At 38.7% G+C, this 18283-nt stretch overlaps 1 protein-coding gene across 1 annotated transcript; it reads left to right on the forward strand.

The window, feature by feature from the left end:
• Nucleotides 1–1894: 1894 nt before the first annotated feature.
• fest (wurstfest) lies at nucleotides 1895–12819 on the forward strand. Its single transcript, XM_073074194.1, has 8 exons — nucleotides 1895–2135; nucleotides 3482–3661; nucleotides 4780–4865; nucleotides 5927–6097; nucleotides 6699–6842; nucleotides 8031–8171; nucleotides 9570–9692; nucleotides 12304–12819. Exons 1-8 carry the CDS (start codon nucleotides 2058–2060, stop codon nucleotides 12404–12406), a joined length of 1026 nt encoding a protein of 341 aa, XP_072930295.1. The 5' UTR covers nucleotides 1895–2057; the 3' UTR covers nucleotides 12407–12819.
• Nucleotides 12820–18283: the final 5464 nt, after the last annotated feature.

Consider the following 18283-nt stretch of genomic DNA (forward strand, 5'->3'; position numbering starts at 1 on the left):
AAGCTCGTTAAGTTGCTCGAAGTTTCACTAAGAAATTCAGTTTCAGTAAGAAATTTTACAGGATTAAGATGTAACGTTCGCACCAATAGCCAGATTTTACTACATTTAGATAGATTTAAATGTACACCATATGGACGAAAATACTACCTTTGTAAATTTCATTTGATATGATTAGAAAAATATATTATAATGGTTTTCATACAGAGAATATTTATATGGTAGTACCAGAAGGTAAGGGTTGCTAAAGATAAAGAAGGTTGCCTAAAGATAATAAAGTAAGTAAATTAAATAAAAGCTTTAACGGCTTAAAGCACACATCTCGGCTTTGGTTTGAACGTCTTCATGTTATACTTAAATATAGGGTTTAAAAACTCTTAAAGATACATTCTCATGCAGATGCATGTAGATAAATGTTTAAATATACCTATATAAGATAAATTAATACGGATAAGAATATATATATATGTATAGAATAAGATATATGTATAGTCCCACACGTATGTATATGGTTTAATAATTTCAACAAAATAAGCATTATAAATTTGCAAAAACATTTTAATGCAAATAATTTATATTACAAATACAAAATAAATAACATAATTTCTTGATATAGATGTTGAAAGAATAGCAAATACAATATCACTTAATCAGTCTACTAATGTGCAAAATGTGTTAAAAATATTCTATAAGTGTAATTTATCCTAATCACTTTCCTTATAAATTATTCAGTATTAAATACTAACTTATGCCATGGTGCACATTGTAGAGTTAAATTAAAGTAGTATTGTATAGAAATGTAAAAGTAAATGTACTTACGCATCCAGATTTTTTGTCTTAAATGTGTAAATATTTAATACATCTTTTAATGTTATATAAAAGATATAAATAGTTAAACCTAATCAATGAAAGCTGTAATTATAAGTAGTTAATTACTGCTTATGTGGACTCTGACTGAGAAACTGAGAACGCGACGAGACGCACAAACATAGTATTAGAAACTATTTGTTCAAAGTAATTAAAACTGCATAATTTCGTGAAACACACGAAAACAATGTAGACACTGTCGCAGTCTCATCAGCTAAAGCAGAGTGCGAGTATAAGGTTTTGTTTGAAGTTTTCTTTGTATATTTGACTGATAAATCGATGTGGTCTGAAGTATCTTCAGCTCCACATGTGCCATGGTTAAGTTTGCCATTGTAAAAACATTTATATTTATTGTAAAAAGATGTGTGTTATGGAGTTTCTTTCGCCGCTTCTTCTCCATAACGAAACACCTAGTGAAGTGGTGGTAGATGTAATGACATTCAAGAAGTGTTCTGCAAAGAACGTATTTATAAATTGTTTTATACTTGAATTTTTGAGGGAGGCTGTTGGAATATAGCAAAAACTCAAGCCTCTTATAATGTATAATATTCAAGTAGGTTATATATGATAAAGCTGGCAGCTGAAAAACATATATTTTTACTTCTTCTAATTTGTCATTCTGTCAATGATTCGATATAATAAAAAGTATCTTTTTGGAGTGAATTTTATTTTATTATATTTCATAGTTTATTTTCTCGTTCTCCTGTGGCCTATTCCCAACAATTGTAATAAAAGTTATAAATATTTTTTTTGTAATAATAGAGTATTGCGTTCAATCTAATCAATTTTTTTCGACAGATTATTATGTTACTGCCATTAACATTGCCACCAACTTATCTGTGCAGTAGAAAAAACTGGGACGATAGTAATTCATTTGCTAACTTTTAACCCACAATTTACTTCAGCTAACCAATTCGCTAGATGGCGTAACTTGTATGATATGTGAGTATTCTTAATACCGGCAACTTCATTTTGGAGAGTTCATAGCCGTGTAGAAATATAAATATTTTTTGAATTTCGAACCAGTTACTTGACAATCGGATACTTCTTTCACTTTCCCGTGAGAAGTGTAATTTATATTATGTAGAAAATATTTGTCCATGTCGCTAGTCATTGTTGTTCATGTATTTTTATAAAAAACAGTGAATATCCTCAACCGTATATACCAACAGTATTTAAATAAAAATATAATAATGGCTACCGCAGATTTCAGGAAGGACGTTATGCCTATGCGCCCGAGAAGCGTCTATACAGCACATTCCTACAATCAGGTGATATGTCTATGTAATACCTACATGTAATTATCTTTAGATTACCTATAATGCACCGGTATGGGAAACGAATTTTTCACATACGTACATTTATTTTATTAAATTTATATGAATACATTCACTTGTGTAATTTTATTATGATGTGCAAGAGTAGCGTATACATACATACCTATTGTTTTATTGTATTACATATGAGCGTGGATGTAGCAGATGTACCTCTTTAACACACATTTTTATCACAGTAGGTACAAGTATCTACATACTGTACTGTCTTAATAAATGTCGTAATAAGTATATACCTACTTACTCAAAACTTACTTAGTTTAGAAGTCGGAACTGCAGTAAATCCTAAGATTGTCGATAAAAATGTACAAATTTATTAAACAATACACAATTTTGGGCTTGGTAAAAGTTGGTTTTGGGAATAAACAATGATTATTTTCTTAAGACTAATAAACGAAACCGACGGACGAAACGGATTCGTTAGGTTATTTGGTTAGGTTGGAATATAAAGGAGAATATAAAAATGTCCGAAGTACTTACCGCGGCAATCTTAGAATTTAATATTGTTATGGTTGTTACAGTATAAATATTTAAATTTACGTGAAAATACATCAATTTTATCCACTATGACCGATTCTGTAGTTGGTTGACTTTATACAAAGCTCAATATGCATCACATCACTGGGCATAAGTTGTTATAATCTTGTTTAAAATCGTATAAGATAAATGTTAGTTGTAACAAAACATACAAGCGACCTAAATGTATCTATTTTAAATTACAATTGCTTATTTTAGTAAGGTCGTCCAACTCTGAAGAAAGGCCACATAAATATTCAATATACTCGTATTTCAGATGACATCTGTCTTGTGCTGCAGAATAAAATATTAAATGTTAATTGCTGCCCTCATAGATACTAGTATTAACAGCAGAATAAACTACGCATCGTATACATATGAAGATTTGTGGGTTCTCTACCGTGGGAAGTTTTTGAGCGTGTACTTAAGTGTACAAAGTTTGATGAAAGATCTGTATAATAGATTTTAGCGTTTGTTGAAATTTGCAATTAGCTGTAAGTTTGTTCAAGGTTCAGTAACATTTAATGGTGCTTTAAATAACCTAGGACCCTTTGCGTTGTCCCGCATATTTGCTCTTGCGTGCGAGTTTGGTTCGCATGCGTGTTACTCGCATTCTATCGCTTCATGGATACTTTTCATGGCACAATAGTTACGAAACAAACCCAAACGACAATCTAATAGTCCTGAAGGATCACTTAATAGGGTGTATGATGGAGCCGGAAAGCATTTACTTTTTAGGATCGCTAAACCCTTCATTTGCTTGTCAGGAGGAGTCCAATTTGTCAGCGTTCCAAGACTACAGCAAGTTCTTGGAAGGTGGCCTAGGGCAGGCCGAGCTGGTGGGTGCGGCGGGCTGGCAGCCGCCCTGGCGCTCCCCGCTGCAACGCAAGGCCCCCTTCTACCCGGGCGACGACATCTATCACGCGGACACCTGGCGGGAATTAGAGGTAACATTCCTAACCCTGTACATACATTTATATGTAGATATTCTTAGTAGAGATTTAAATAATAACACATACTATTTTTTATCTCAAAACACATGTTTATCCAACTTGTTTGTTGTTGTTTGAAGGTGGTAGAACCTTTTGGTTTGACTCCGGCGGCACCACCCCCACACCTATTTCTACCTAATGACAACAGTGTAAAGCGCTGCTGTGTTCTGGTTTGAGGGGTGTGGTAAGGGAGACATACTTTTCCGAGGCGTTCCAGCTTAGTCCTCAGGAGTAGCAGCGCATCTGTGGCCGACCTCAGGTGGGAATATCTAATCCTATCTGGGGTGGATTACAGATGTCCATGGGCGGCAGTAGCTACTTACAATCAGGTGGACTGTATGCTCGTCTACTTCTCCTATATTATAAAACAAAATAAAAATAAATTTAAAGTTTTAGCACGATACGGCACAAATGTAAATTTTGTAAACACATTATTTACATAAAGTGTAAATTCTATGGTATTCAAAGCATGCTCGTAGATATAAATTGATAGTATTCAGCGGGCATCCACCTCGGTTTTCTGGGTGGATGCCCGTTGAAAATACACGTTTACCTACTTGATTTGGGGGCAAGTCTTTACAATCACGTAATGTATAAATTTCAGTAATTACAAGAGTTGCAGACAAGCATCCAGTCCACCTGATGGTAAGTGGCTACTGACGCCCATACACATCTGTATCAGCCCCAGATAAGTTTAGATTCTTTTCTTAGATCACAAATGCGCCGCTACCCCTGAAGACTAAGCTGGAATACCTCGGATAAGTATGTCTCTCTTACCACACCCTTCAAACAGAACACAGCAGCGTTTAACGCTACTGTTATTAGGCAGAGATAGGTGTGGCAGTGGTGCCGCCGGAGTCGAACCACAGAGGGTTGTATAGTCCCCGCCAAACTGCTAGTCCGCTCCGAAGTTATTGTGAGCAGGTGTAGTCGTACAATTTGCTATAACGATGTGATTCATTTTTATATTCAGAGCGGACTATCAGTTTTACGCGGACTATATCTTCAATAATTGCCATGTTATCCACTTTCGTGACAGCGTTGTAACAGACGGTTATTTTGGTTTGCGACAGGTAACGGATGTGGTGGGAGGCGCCGGCTACAATGCTTCCGTAACGCCGCACGGTACAGTTTGCCTCCGACTAAGGGATCGAGTCAAGTAAGTCAATTTCTATTTAAAGAACACATAATTCTATTATAATTCATTATACGATTAAAATCGAAGCATTATAAAAGAAAAAGTTGAAGGTGGTAGAACCCTTTGTGGTTCTACTCCGGCGGCACCACCGCCACACCTATTTCTACCTAATAACAGTAGTGTTAGGAGCTGCTGTGTTCCGGTTTGAAGGGTGTGGTAAGGGAGACAGACTTTTCCGAGGCGTTCCAGCTTAGTCCTCAGGGGTAGCGACGCATCTGTGGCCGACCTCAGGTAGGAATATCTAATCCTATCTGGGGCTGATTACAGATGTCCATGGGCGTCAGGAGCTACTTACCATCAGGTGGACTGCATGCTCGTCTGCTACTCTTATATTATAAAAAAAAGAAAAGAAAATAGACAAATTAATTAATAACATTCGCCTTAAACAAAATTATCTGGAAGACATTCGATTCTACACCGCCGCCATGTTGGGAACGCTGACTCCACACATACGTTGCCATCACATTTCCGAACGTGGGAACTCTCTGGGTGCTAAGTGCTATCATCGCCCCAGCGTCACTTAGATTAGTTACTTATAATTTTGGTTAGATTTAGTTAAAATATAACATTCGGTTTTAATTAAATACGTAAAATGTAATAAGTATCTAATTCTGTATTTCTGCATTCTGGCCTCCTGACGCAAAACGTAGGTAAATATTAATCAAGAAGAAAACTACCGTAATCGTCATCAACCTGTTACCACAGTATAAGTTATAGATCTCCTCTCAGAATTACAGAGGATAATGCCACAGTCCACCGCGCTGGCCAAGTGCGTATTGGTAGACTTCACATATCATTGAGAAGTTTTTTTAAGATCGTTCATTTATGCAGGTTTCCTCACGATGTTTTCCTTTACCGTTAAAGCAAATGATAATTTATTTGTAATACGCACATGATTTCGAAAATCAGTGGTCTGGGTTTCTAACATCGGTCATCGAGAGGCAGATCAACCACTAAGCTATTACTGCTCCGCTGCTCCTTGTAACGCAACCACGGAATAGTTCGAAGAATTGTCGTTGTAGAGTTGACATGACGATTGACGGCGCGGTGCGTGTGACGAACGCGAAGAACAACATAATTCTGGCGCTGTCCCGCTCCGGCGCCGCCGCGGCGCTGATCCACCCGAACGGCCGCGTCTACCACTACGGGTCACGCGTCGAGATCCAAGCACGCCACCAGCAAGGGAATAACAAGTCAGTGTATCGCGGGCGTCACCCAAAGATATAGATTTGACCCACCAATTGGTTGCATGTTTTATTACATACTTATCTATACTTTAGTTCAAATTGGTATTTTAATGTTTTCCTATTGTCTCATAGGCACCTTTTAAGGGTGGTTGATCTCTGTGGTTTGACACCGACTGCTGTTATTAGGCAGAAATATGTTGTGGCAGTGGTGACTGCCACAACCTATTTCTGCCTAATAACAGCAGTGTTAAACGCCGCTGTGTTGAGGTTTGAAGGGTGGGTTAAGGGAGGCATACGTTTTCGAGTCATTCTAGTTTAGTCCTCAGGGGTAGAGCGCATCTGTCGTCGGCTTGTAATCTTGTCTGGGATTCATTACAGATGTCAATTGGCCACAGTAGCCACATACCTCCAGGTGGACTACATGCGTGGCTGCTACTCTAATATTATTAAATGAAATTAAGTAAATAATATGTTTGGGATACAACGTTTGAAAATAAGTATAAACCATGACTGTTATTAAATATGATAATATTTTTATATTCTCCATTATAAGTACAATTATTATTAAAAGACAAAGTGGAGAATCGTGTCTTGTTTCCTTCTAAAGGTACGCAAAAATGTGGTACAAGGGGGTTTCGTTCACGGCGGAGCAGTGCGCGCTGGTGTACCTGGTGGACGCGGCCGGCACGCGCACCACCACCGACACCTTCCTCGACATGAGCCAGGACTTCACGCTCAACGTCTTCTACAAGTACAATACTTTGTTTATTAACATTCATTAAAACTAGAGATGCGCCGAATATTCGTTTGGTATTCGGTATTCGGCGTATTCGGCATCTTTTTTGCTATTTGTATTCATCCGAATTATTCGGTTTTGGCGCCGAATATATTTGGTTTGAGTATTTCTATTTTCTAGTGTACCCGACATGGTACACAGGACTAAAACACAAAACTTCTTATGTAAGATTTATGTTATATTATAAGTCAAACTCAAATCCTATGAAGAATGTTTTGAATATAGCTAATAAAATAAAGCAATTAAACTTCAAATCAAAATTTATTTTGAAACTTTAAGTCAACACATTTAAGTATTACATCAAAGTCAACATTTATTTTAAAACTACACTAAATCAACAATCAAACACACATAACTAGCAAATTGACAATAAAGAAATGGTAAACCAAATAATTCGGCCGAATATTCGGTTCGGTAAAGTTTAAACCGAATATTATTCGGTATTCGGTTATTCGGTGAAACCATTATTCGGCGCATCTCTAATTAATACTATCCCCTTATTGATTCAGTTTATATCCTAAAGTATTAGTTCAATTGAATTTATGGGTGCGCATTTAGGGTTTCTTATTAAGTTTCTGAATTGTGATTAGTAGTAATTAGGCAATAATAATAAAACCGTGTTAATCTTCATGATTTACAATTTTTGTTCTAAAGTACTTACGTATGAGTCCCTTTACGCCTATTATTACTTTAAGTATAAGACTTTATAAGAGAAAGTTACAAAAGATACCACTCATTATCAGGCAACACCCATACAACTGTGCGCTGCCAGAACTCTTGCCTTATATGTAAGACAGCGTCCACACTATTCCTAAACGCAAGAATTGCTTCACAAAAGAGATGTAGATGTATAGTCCGCGTCAAACTGCTGGTCCGCTCTGAAGTTGTTGCGCACAACTACAAGCATATATTCCGTAGAAACGTAAGGGCATACTAACGCAGTTATGTACCCGTGGGCGAGAGCGGGCAGTGGGCGGGTGCCGGGAGGGGTCCCGCGGTGTCTTCGTCCCTTAAAATCTACAATTTGCTATTCGACGTGACTCGTTTCTATATTCAGAGCGGACTAGCAGTTTGGCGCGAACTATACCTAATCGGTGGAACGGTCTCAATTGTATCACCTTTCAATATTGTGTACCTATTCAGCGAGTCCCGTCATGGACCCTCGTACGTGAACGAGGCGTTGTCGTTGCTGCAAGCGGCGCAGTACTGGCTCACCGACGACGGCATCGACAACTGGATCATCAACAACGTACGCGTCAGCCAAACCGCCGATGGATTGGTCAGGTAACTTCGTACAGTTTGAAGGTTGACCAAATCTTAGTATGTACTTAGTTGTCCCTGTAGTTTCGGGACCAGAAGAGGGTTACGGTATCCCCTGCCTGTCGTAAGAGGCGACTAAAAGGGGACTTCCGCGGTTGCGGGCGGCAAGAGTGGGAGCTCGAACCGCCCGGCCAGCGGCCCCGGGAAGGACGGCGGTATGTGTGGTCGCATACTGTCGTGCACACCAGACGGTGTGGCGAGCGCCAAGCTAACCTGGGCGGAGCCCGACGGGGCAACGCGCTAAGAGGACTCCGGTTGCGTTCCTTTGGAGATCCCGGAACCCCTCTATGCAGCGCCGAGGATGGCCACCGGGGGGGTTTTAGTGCGGTAAGAATCCCACATAACCCTACGTCGCTCCCACGGCACCGGGTACCTTTTGAAGGTTTCCCCCTCGTAAACAAAAAAAAAGTATGTACTTAGTATGAACATCCGTGTCCGAAGCGGCGGTCCGAGAATTGATTCGAGGCTATGTACCCTAACTTTAATGAAAGAGGCCTCAAGCGTAAAACGTTTTTATTAGCAACTGTGTTTGGAGACCCCTCAGGCTCGGGGCTCGGAGCGGACCGTCCCTTCCGATTAAGCCGGTGGAGGTCACTGTGTTAACAATCGTATGGTTAGCCGATGTCGTCCTCATGAACCTGTTACAGTCCCACACCTAGGAAAAGATTATCTTCACAGGCATGTTTTCCTTAACTTTTTTTTTAATAACATAGGAGTAGCAGACGAGCATGCAGTCCATCTGATGGTAAGTGGCTACTGCCGCCCATTGACATCTGTAATCAACCCCAGATAGGATTAAATATTCCTGAGTTCGGCCACAAATACACCCGCTACCCCTGAGGACTAAGCTGGAACGCCTCCGAAAAGTATGTCTCCCTTACCACACCCTTCAAACCGGAACACAGCAGCGCCTAACACTGCTGTTATTAGGTAGAAATAGGTGTGGCGGTGGTGCCGCCGGAGTCGAACCACAAAGGGTTCTACCACCTTCATGTTATGTTATCAACTGTTAAAAGATAGCTGATATTCGAACCTGGGGCACCTCAACCGGCGATTGAGAGGCTGAGTTTCAACCACTAGGCCTGCGTTGCTATTGTTACATAGCTGGTAATTTCGAATTCTGCTTAGCTACCAATTTTTACACGCTTTATATTAGCTTCACTTGTATGTTTGTCAGTGAGTAACTCCGTTTTTCAGTAGACTAGAAAAAGATCAACATACATCCTTATAATTTTATTATGACGCCTTGTGGATGCTTAATGTGAACAGCAGTATAAATAAAACAATAAATAATAATTAAAGAAAATAAATTTAATTACTAATTAATTAGTAATTGTTTTTATTAATTAAACTTGTTCGTAGGATCCACCGCTGCAGCCACAAGTACCAACTGCGCACGAGCCCGAGTAACGGCTCTGCGTCCATTACCAGCCCCTTCCTGCACTGCACCGCTTCCCTTGGTCAGACGCAACATTTGTTTGTACGGTAAGTAGACACATCTTACAGTACATATACATATGGTTTTAGACTAATCATCATCATCGTCATCATCAACCCATTATTGGGCACTGCTGGGCACGGGTCTCCTCTCATAATGAGAAGGATTAGGCCATAGTCCACCGCGCTGGCCAAGAGGTTGGTAGACTTCACATACCTTTGAGATATATATTTTTTAGAAATCTATATGCAAGTTTCCTCACGATGTTTTCCTTCACCGTTTAAACAAGTGATAATTAATTTCAAATACACACATAATTTTGAAAAATAAGAAATGCGTGCCTGGGATTTGAACCTCGGACCCCTCTATCGAGAGGCCGAGTTTCTTAACCACTAGGCTATCACTGCTTCAGACTAATAATATAATACCGCGTAACTGTACGTAACTGTACTGCGTACGAATGAACTAGAACAGTGTAGATTGAAGGTGGTAGAACCCTTTGTATTTCAACTCCGGCAGCACCACCGCCACACCTATTTCTACCTAATAACAGCAGTGTTAAGCGCTGCTGTGTTCTGGTTTGAAGGGTGTGGTAAGGGAGACATACTTTTCCGAGGCGTTCCAGCTTAGTCCTCACGCGTAGCGGCGCATCTGTGGCAGACTACCTCAGGTAGGAATATCGAATCCTATCTGGGGTTAATTATTAAGTCCATGGGCGTCAGTAGACACTTACCATCAGGAGGACTGCAAGCTCGTCTGCTATATTATAAAAATATGTATCTATTTGCATATTTGCCGCTTAACCAATAATTAATGATTAAAATATTGTCATGTTTGAATTTCACCTGATGCATCACAAAATTAATGTGATGACTTCATACCTCTTATGATTATGTATGCGAATTTCCTCAGCGTTACGCAACTTTCAGTAATAATGCATGGTAATATATTTTTAATACATCTTTTAGACTAAAGCGCTGATTCATGTTCTTGTACCTAATCAAATTATTTTTTCTTCGTCAACACCAGTTTACTACGTAGAAATGGGGGTTTTTCTAAAATAAAAAGGTCAGAATCGAGGTCATAATCCACATTTTATGCTGAAATGTTACATATTACGTGTGTTATATACATCCTATCCATATACCTCGATAGCTTTTTAATAACGGGTGTGTTAGTAAAATATCATGCTTAGTTTTCTAAATATTTTGCCTAAAATAAGTGATATAATTTATTTCTTATGTATGATTCCAAAAACTTGATTACTTACTTAGAATTGTTTTTTGCTTAACTTGCTTATTTTCACCTATTTTATGATTAACGAGCTTTTGCCCGCGGCTTCGCTTGCGTTTCGAAGTAATATTTTCATCCCCTATTTTATCCCCTTGGGGGTAGAATTGATCAAAATCCTTTCTTAGTGGATGCCTACGTCATAACATCTACCTGCATGCCAAATTTCAGCCCGATCCGTCCAGTGAATTAGGCTGTGCGTTGATAGATCACTATGTCAGTCACTCACCTTTGAGTTCTATATATTTAGATATTGTTTCTTATTATCTGTTATAGTAATTATTTTTTTAAGAGAGACTGGTATCTAAATAGTAATTAAAATACCTTATTATTATAATGTGGTTATATCACCTATTTTATGATTAAAATATTGTTTCTTAATATCTAGTAAATATTTTTTGATGAGAGACCGGTATCTAAATAGTCATTATAATACCTTATTATTATAATGTTTAAGTTATTTGTCAGTCGATAGAACTGAGGTTCAAATTCTAAACTGATTCTGATTTTTGAAAATGATATGCGTATTGGAAATTAATTATTACTTGCTATAACGTCGAAGAAAACATGTTCCCTCGCCTGAAGTCTACCAATTCGTACTTTGTCAGCGCGGTGGACTATGGCCTAAATCTAAACCCCTCTACTCTGAGTGCCCAGTAATGGGACAATAATGGGTTGACGAAGAAAATTTCTGGCATAAAGGGATCTTTATAAGTACCTAAATATCAAGACTTATTTTTCGACGCTTACTTGAAATAAAAGTATTTTTCGTCGACCTATATAGAGGTCCAACAAATTCTTTGTTAGGTTGTCTCGTTCTGTGAGACCGTTATAGGTAAGAAGAGGGCCGATCGCGCTCGGATACGGAGACCTCGGGGCGGAGGTGTTCCCCGTGTTAATCCGGTCTGCACAGGAGATCTTGAGCTCGCAAGCGATTAGAGTAGGGGCTCTGGTCGTTAACTTTTGCAACATGAGGATGGCGACAATTAGCTGTGGTCACAAATTGTTGTTTTTGTAGTGTAAGGCAAATCGCTCCGAGGAGGTCCTAAAGGCATCACGCTGGGAAAGCAGCGGTGCATTCATTTTTGAGATCCCGAGGCTTCTCTATTTCATGCGTAGAGAGGCCACCGAGGGGGTTTTAGTGGGTACAACAAATCTCACATAACTCGGTCTTTCCCGCAAAAGATCGGGTATCTTTAGAAGATTTCCCCCCGATACCAAAAAAAAGGTTAAGCCCCTCCAAAACTTTCTTTTTCACGGTTTTTTATAAATCTTTGGTACTAATCTCATTTTGCAATATCATTTCGGACGACCCACTTGTTACGTAATGTACACGACACGATGTTTGGAACTGTGGTACTGTTACAGGCGCGGTGAAAGGCGAATGCACTTTGACGGTAACTCCTTCATTGTTCGGAACGCGGGCCACTCCGCCGGCTTCGACGACAAGAACCAACTCAAGGTGTACTGACTCTCAATCACACTCAACTCCCTTACAATGTCTGTCGTAATGCGTACAACACTGTACAATAATATTATGAATAGTTAACATAACACACGCCTTATATTCTAACAATATCTGCAGTTGAAAGTAAATGAATGCCTATTGTTTCAGTGAGTTGATCAAAACGTACCTACAATTAGTATCTGTTTCACTGAATCTTGATTTTTTTCTTATTAGAGATTAGAAACTTTTAGGGTCGACACACGTACGAGCGGTGCGACAACGTTGCCGCAACGCACCGTTCAGTGCTGAGCTTTGCGGCAGTTTATTGTCAATTATTGCCACAAAGCTTGTTGCTACCGTGAGACTATTTTAAGGGTTCCGTACCCAAAGCGTGAAAACGGAACCCCATTACTAAATCTCCGTTGTTTGTCCGTCTCTCTGTCTCTCTGTCACGTGGCTCTACCTATGGAACCTTAACAAATATTCACCTGTAATTTTCACAGAATATGTACCTATAATGGTGGTCGCTATAACAACATACTAAAAATAAAATATATTGAAAATAAATGGGGGTCGCCATTTTACACCGCACCGCCACAAGAAACCTCTGCCTGCTAGATAACAAAACTATAGTTTATATAAAATTAAAAAAAAAAAACTATAGTTTGGCATGGAACCCTCAGTGTGCGAGTTCAACTTGCATGGGAGATTTTTGAAACAATTCCCCAAATATGCGGCGCGTGCATCGCTAATTTTCACGTTGTGAAGTGCGATGTCGCCAAACTGTGGCGTGCATGCGGCTTCGCACCGCTTTTGTGTATGTCGACCCTTACACAAGTTGCAGTCTCGTGAAATGAAATAGACATAATAATAAAATACAATACTAGTGAATATAACGCAAAACACGCTGTACAGGCCAGTTTTAACTCAATTATACCAAGCGTTCCATGCAGTAGTCATTCCTACCTATTAAAGATTTTTTGGTGTTTTAAAAATTTGGACAAGTCTGTTCAGCGGCTACAGGAGGCTGCTGAGTAAAGTATTCAGTGGAGTTTACGTAACCATTAATTTTGTATGACTGCCAAGCTTCATTTTTTGTCATATTCTAACAGTTGCATGCCCGCAGTCTACCGTGTCATAGTATTAAGATTACAGTTTCATGGTAAGTGTGTAGATCATTAACGATACAGCATGTTGTCAATTTATCACGTTTATTATTTTTTATAACAATTTACTCCCTTTGTAATAGTCAACAACAGTGATTGAATCTTTCGTTTGAACGTGTAACTGACATTGTTTTCTATTTTATGTTGCAGTTGTTTAGAAATACGAGTAAGTAGTATTCAGTTAGATTCATCATGTTCCTCATCGGACTGAATGTTTAAACAGTGCACACGAACAACGCAACAGTACAATTGTTACACACATGTTATAATACTTGCAACGTTAATGATATTGAATATTGTTGCAAGTATCATTGCGATAACATTGATCATTTCAGATTTTAGAACACTTGTCTTTTTGTGATTTTCATTTTTTTGAGTATTTTGGATATTCATTTATAAAATGACGTCTCCTTAAACTAGCAAAGCTTGGCAATGTCAATTGTATTAAATAATTTAGTTACTGTTATTATATTATAAAATAGACTTGTCCATTTTCGCTTTATGATAAAACTTCAAGTGTAGTGATAATGATGTTATTATATAATAAAGATATTTTATTTTTTAACTATGTTTTATGTTGATATTCCTGTGACACCATCACCCAACCCTAATACTAATTTAGGCGACCGATAAAACTGAAATTATTGCAGACGATGACCTCTAAACTCCATTATAAAAATCCAATAATGGATCTTTATTGCATTTTTTTAACCACTAACTGTACAGGTTTTTTCAAAATTGCATGCAAGTTCTTTATATAACATGGATAACAAGAAGTCTGCAAGATTGACAGTTTGGGATAATATCGGGGTTAGCGCATAGATGCGCGCATAGCGCGCCTGCGATGATGTATGCATAATACCAAAAATGTATCCTCTATGTGCTTTGTTTAATAATTTGTGCCTTGATAAATAGTTTAGAAATAAGTAGATCGAAAGTGGGCAAACATTATACATATTTTTATATTAAGTCTACTTACAATGCAAGCAATACGTAGGTACGTGGTAATATACGACCACTTAGAGGTAAATATCACATGCAATACAGATCTAAACGTGTTAATGAAAATAAAAAAAAAACAAACTTCATATACTTACCAAAAAATAAAACAACACAAAAAAGAGAGAAAATAAAATAGTACAAGTAAATTAAACATTAAATTAAACACTAATTATAATTACAGCCTTCCTAAATGCAGCTAGACACATATTATTAATGTCGATGTCCGTGGATTCACTACGCTTATTATACAGTATTGACAGTCTTGCAATAGGATAGATTTATTTCAAGACCACTGAAAATCTACTCAAAGTTGGAAAGTAAATATTGCAAGTTTTGATATTAGGTATGACCTGATACTCCTTCAAAAGATATTGACACGAAAAAAATATTAAAATAATTTGTTGGTTGATCTTTTTTCGTTATTATTATTGACTTTAATGGTTCTATGACAAAAGTGATGGAACCAAAGTTGTAGATAATTTAATTTGAGACCATAGATAAGTATAGATACGAGTATCTCACCGCCTTGTAATTGAAGGAAGCCATTTAAGAAAAAGAAGAAAAAGTGCGGAGAAATATCGTTTCATTCGTAAGTAATCTAAAAACTACATTTTTTAAATATTTTTCAAACACGAAAATAGGTGACGGTGACAATTTCCTATTTTTATGTTTCCTATTTACTAATCTATGTTTGAGACCATAATTGTTCTTACAAATTTTCTGTACAACGAATAGCTTGCTTGGTAGAGTGTGAAAACTATTTGCACCCCTTTTTTAAGATGGAGGCAGACGGAGAAGAGTTGCGACCCCACAAATAGGATTTAGCTTTACACTAACACTCCCTTGACATTCAAAAAATATATTGCGACTTGTCTGAACTGAACGTTACTTTTAAATGTGCTATAGGTGTGAGGATCTTCATTGGAATGAAAGTGTGGGTCAACGGGTCACGCGTCAAAAATCAATGACCTATATTGAACAAAATTGTAGCTTTCAAATAGTTCCCATGTGGACTTTAGGCGATCAAGGTTTACATAAAACGCAGGTTGTGTACAATGTACATAGTATCGCCGTTGTGCCTTTCACCCCGTTGAACTAAAGTTTAATCTGAATATTGAGTAGGATAGTGTATATTCATATTCACGTGTCGATAGTTAATAAATAATAGTTAAAAAAAATCTAATAAAACACGCTTTTTACGCTAATCGATGATTTAGTTTTTAATTACATTCGATTTTGACTAATTCATAAATTCGGGAATTAATTAATTTAATAAGGATAACGAGAAACTGTTATCAAATTACTGCATTGTCATCGATCCTTGATACGTGTGAGTTTAAAATTTATCAATCATCTTCTAGAAACGAGTGAAAATTGAGCTCAAAGATTCCGTTACATACATACATACATACATACAATCTAAGCTAATAAAAGCTTGTTAACAGGATATAGCATGCAGAACATCTGGTCTGGTTGTTTCTTTCTTTAACTATTAAGTAACTAATCCAAAAAAGCATAATGCAAGTGTAATCGAACGATAACTATTTCTATGCCTGCCGATATTTTTTCCACTATGGTATTTCAGTTTGAAGGTGGTAGAACCCTTTGTGGTTCGACTCCGGCGGCATCACCGCCACACCTATATCTACCTAATAACAGCAGTGTTAGGCGCTGCTGTGTTCCGGTTTGAAGGGTGTTGTAAGGGAGACAGACTTTTCCGAGGCGTTCCAGCTTAGTCCTCAGGGGTAGCGGCGCATCTCTGGCCGACCTCAGGTAGGAGTATCTAATCCTATCTGGGGTTCATTACAGATGGCCATGGGCAGCAGTAGCCATTTACCATCAGGTGAACTGCGTGCTCGTCTGCTACGCTTATATTATAAAAAAAAATCTGAGAAGAAGATAGATGCTAGAATAGAACCCTTTGTGGTTCGACTCCGGCGGCACCACCGCCACACTTATTTCTACCTATAACAGCAGTGTTAGGCGCTGCTGTGTTCCGGTTTGAAGGGTGTGGTAAGGGAGACAGACTTTTCCGAGGCGTTCCAGCTTAGTCCTCAGGGGTAGCGGCGCATTTGTGGCCGACCTCAGGTAGGAATATCTAATCCTATCTAGGGTTTATTACAGATGTCCATGGGCGGCAGTAGCCACTTCCATCACGTGGAATGCATGCTCGTCTGCTACTCTTATATTATAAAAAAAAATGCATGTAGGTTTGTATGTGGTGGGAACAGGTGCTGCTACGATCAAACTTTGTGTTCAGCGTTCCACAGGAGTAGTAAATCGTCTCTTATGGGGCTCAAATAGGATTTCGATGTTTAAATATAAATTGCGAAGACCACTTTCTAGTATGTAATGCAGATAACTATAGCTATTATTTATCCGTCTATTCTTGTACATAAATATTATGAATATACGCATTTGTATTTCTTAAATAAAACAGGTTTATGGTCAGACGCTTTTTATAATATGAAAAGCAAACAAACATATATCCCAACTGACGGTAGGTGGGTAATGCCGTGTCCCTGTAGTTCCGGGACTAGAATAGGGCTACGGTATCCCCTGCCTGTCGTAAGAGGCGACTAAAAGGGGGCTTCCGGGGTTGCCGGCAGCAAAAGTGGGAGCTCGAACCGTCCGTAGAGCAACCCCGGGAAGAACGGCGGCCAGTGTGGTCGCATGCCGTCGTAAACACCAGGTGTGCGGGAGATGCGCAAAGTGCTCCCCCCAGGGCAGAGCACGACCGGGGCATCGCGCTCGGAGGACTCCGGTTGTGTTCCATTGGAGATCCCGGAGTTCTCCACCAAGCGCTGAGGACGGCCACCGGGGGGGATTTAGTGCGGTAAAAATCCCACGTAACCCGGCGTCGCTCCCACGTCGTCGGGTACCTTTTGAAGGTTTCCCCCTCGAAAACAAAAAAAAAAAAAAGGTGGGTAATGCCGACCACGACAATTTAAAATCAACCCCAGATAGGATTGGAAGCTCTGATACGTCAGCCATAAATGTGTTGCTATCTCAAGACTAAATTTGTACTTCTCGTGTAGATAGAGGTATACTCATAACCTCACAATACATACACATTAAATTCTTCGCGGCCATATATAAGTGGAAAATTCCACACCCATGGGTGCCGGCAGGGGGCTGCAAGGGGGTGCGCTTGCACTCCCCCTGAAAGAAGGTACATAGACGAAGAAATCTCTGAATCTGTGTCTGCATCTCTGAAATATATTTAGCACGCAAGTTCCTGTGCAATTAGGATGAAGAGGGAATAGCTTATAGGTAATCAGAAAGCAATTTCCGTTTGAGCGTCTGCCGTTTACCTAATACTATATACGCTGTATTGCACATCTGTTTGCTTATATCGCCAGGCGCTCCTTGAGAACGTCGCAACATTTTCCTGTATCCTGTAGATTTTAGCTTCACTCTGAATGCAACTATATATTATTGTTAATCGTTATAATAATGTTGTGTAAAATATCCATTATGTATAAGTAGTTATTTTATAGAATATTTTCTTCCTCCTGTGGTATTTCTTGAGTGCTAAGACGTGGGACTCTTCAAAAAGGGTGCAAACTCCTCTAGTGTTGCCAATGTCCATAGGCGATGGAGACTGTCTACCAGGTAGCCCGTCTTATCGTTAGGTAGACTTATTAAAAAAACATTTAGCCTTCAATAGTATCAACTATATTTACACCGTACTGTTCTGTTGTGATAGGGTATAAGAAGGCGCTACATTCAT

The sequence above is a fragment of the Epargyreus clarus genome, unplaced genomic scaffold, assembly GCF_041222505.1.
Source record: "Epargyreus clarus isolate Ecla_fem2 unplaced genomic scaffold, WU_Ecla_fem_2.2 ptg000007l, whole genome shotgun sequence".
NCBI lineage: Eukaryota > Metazoa > Arthropoda > Insecta > Lepidoptera > Hesperiidae > Epargyreus > Epargyreus clarus.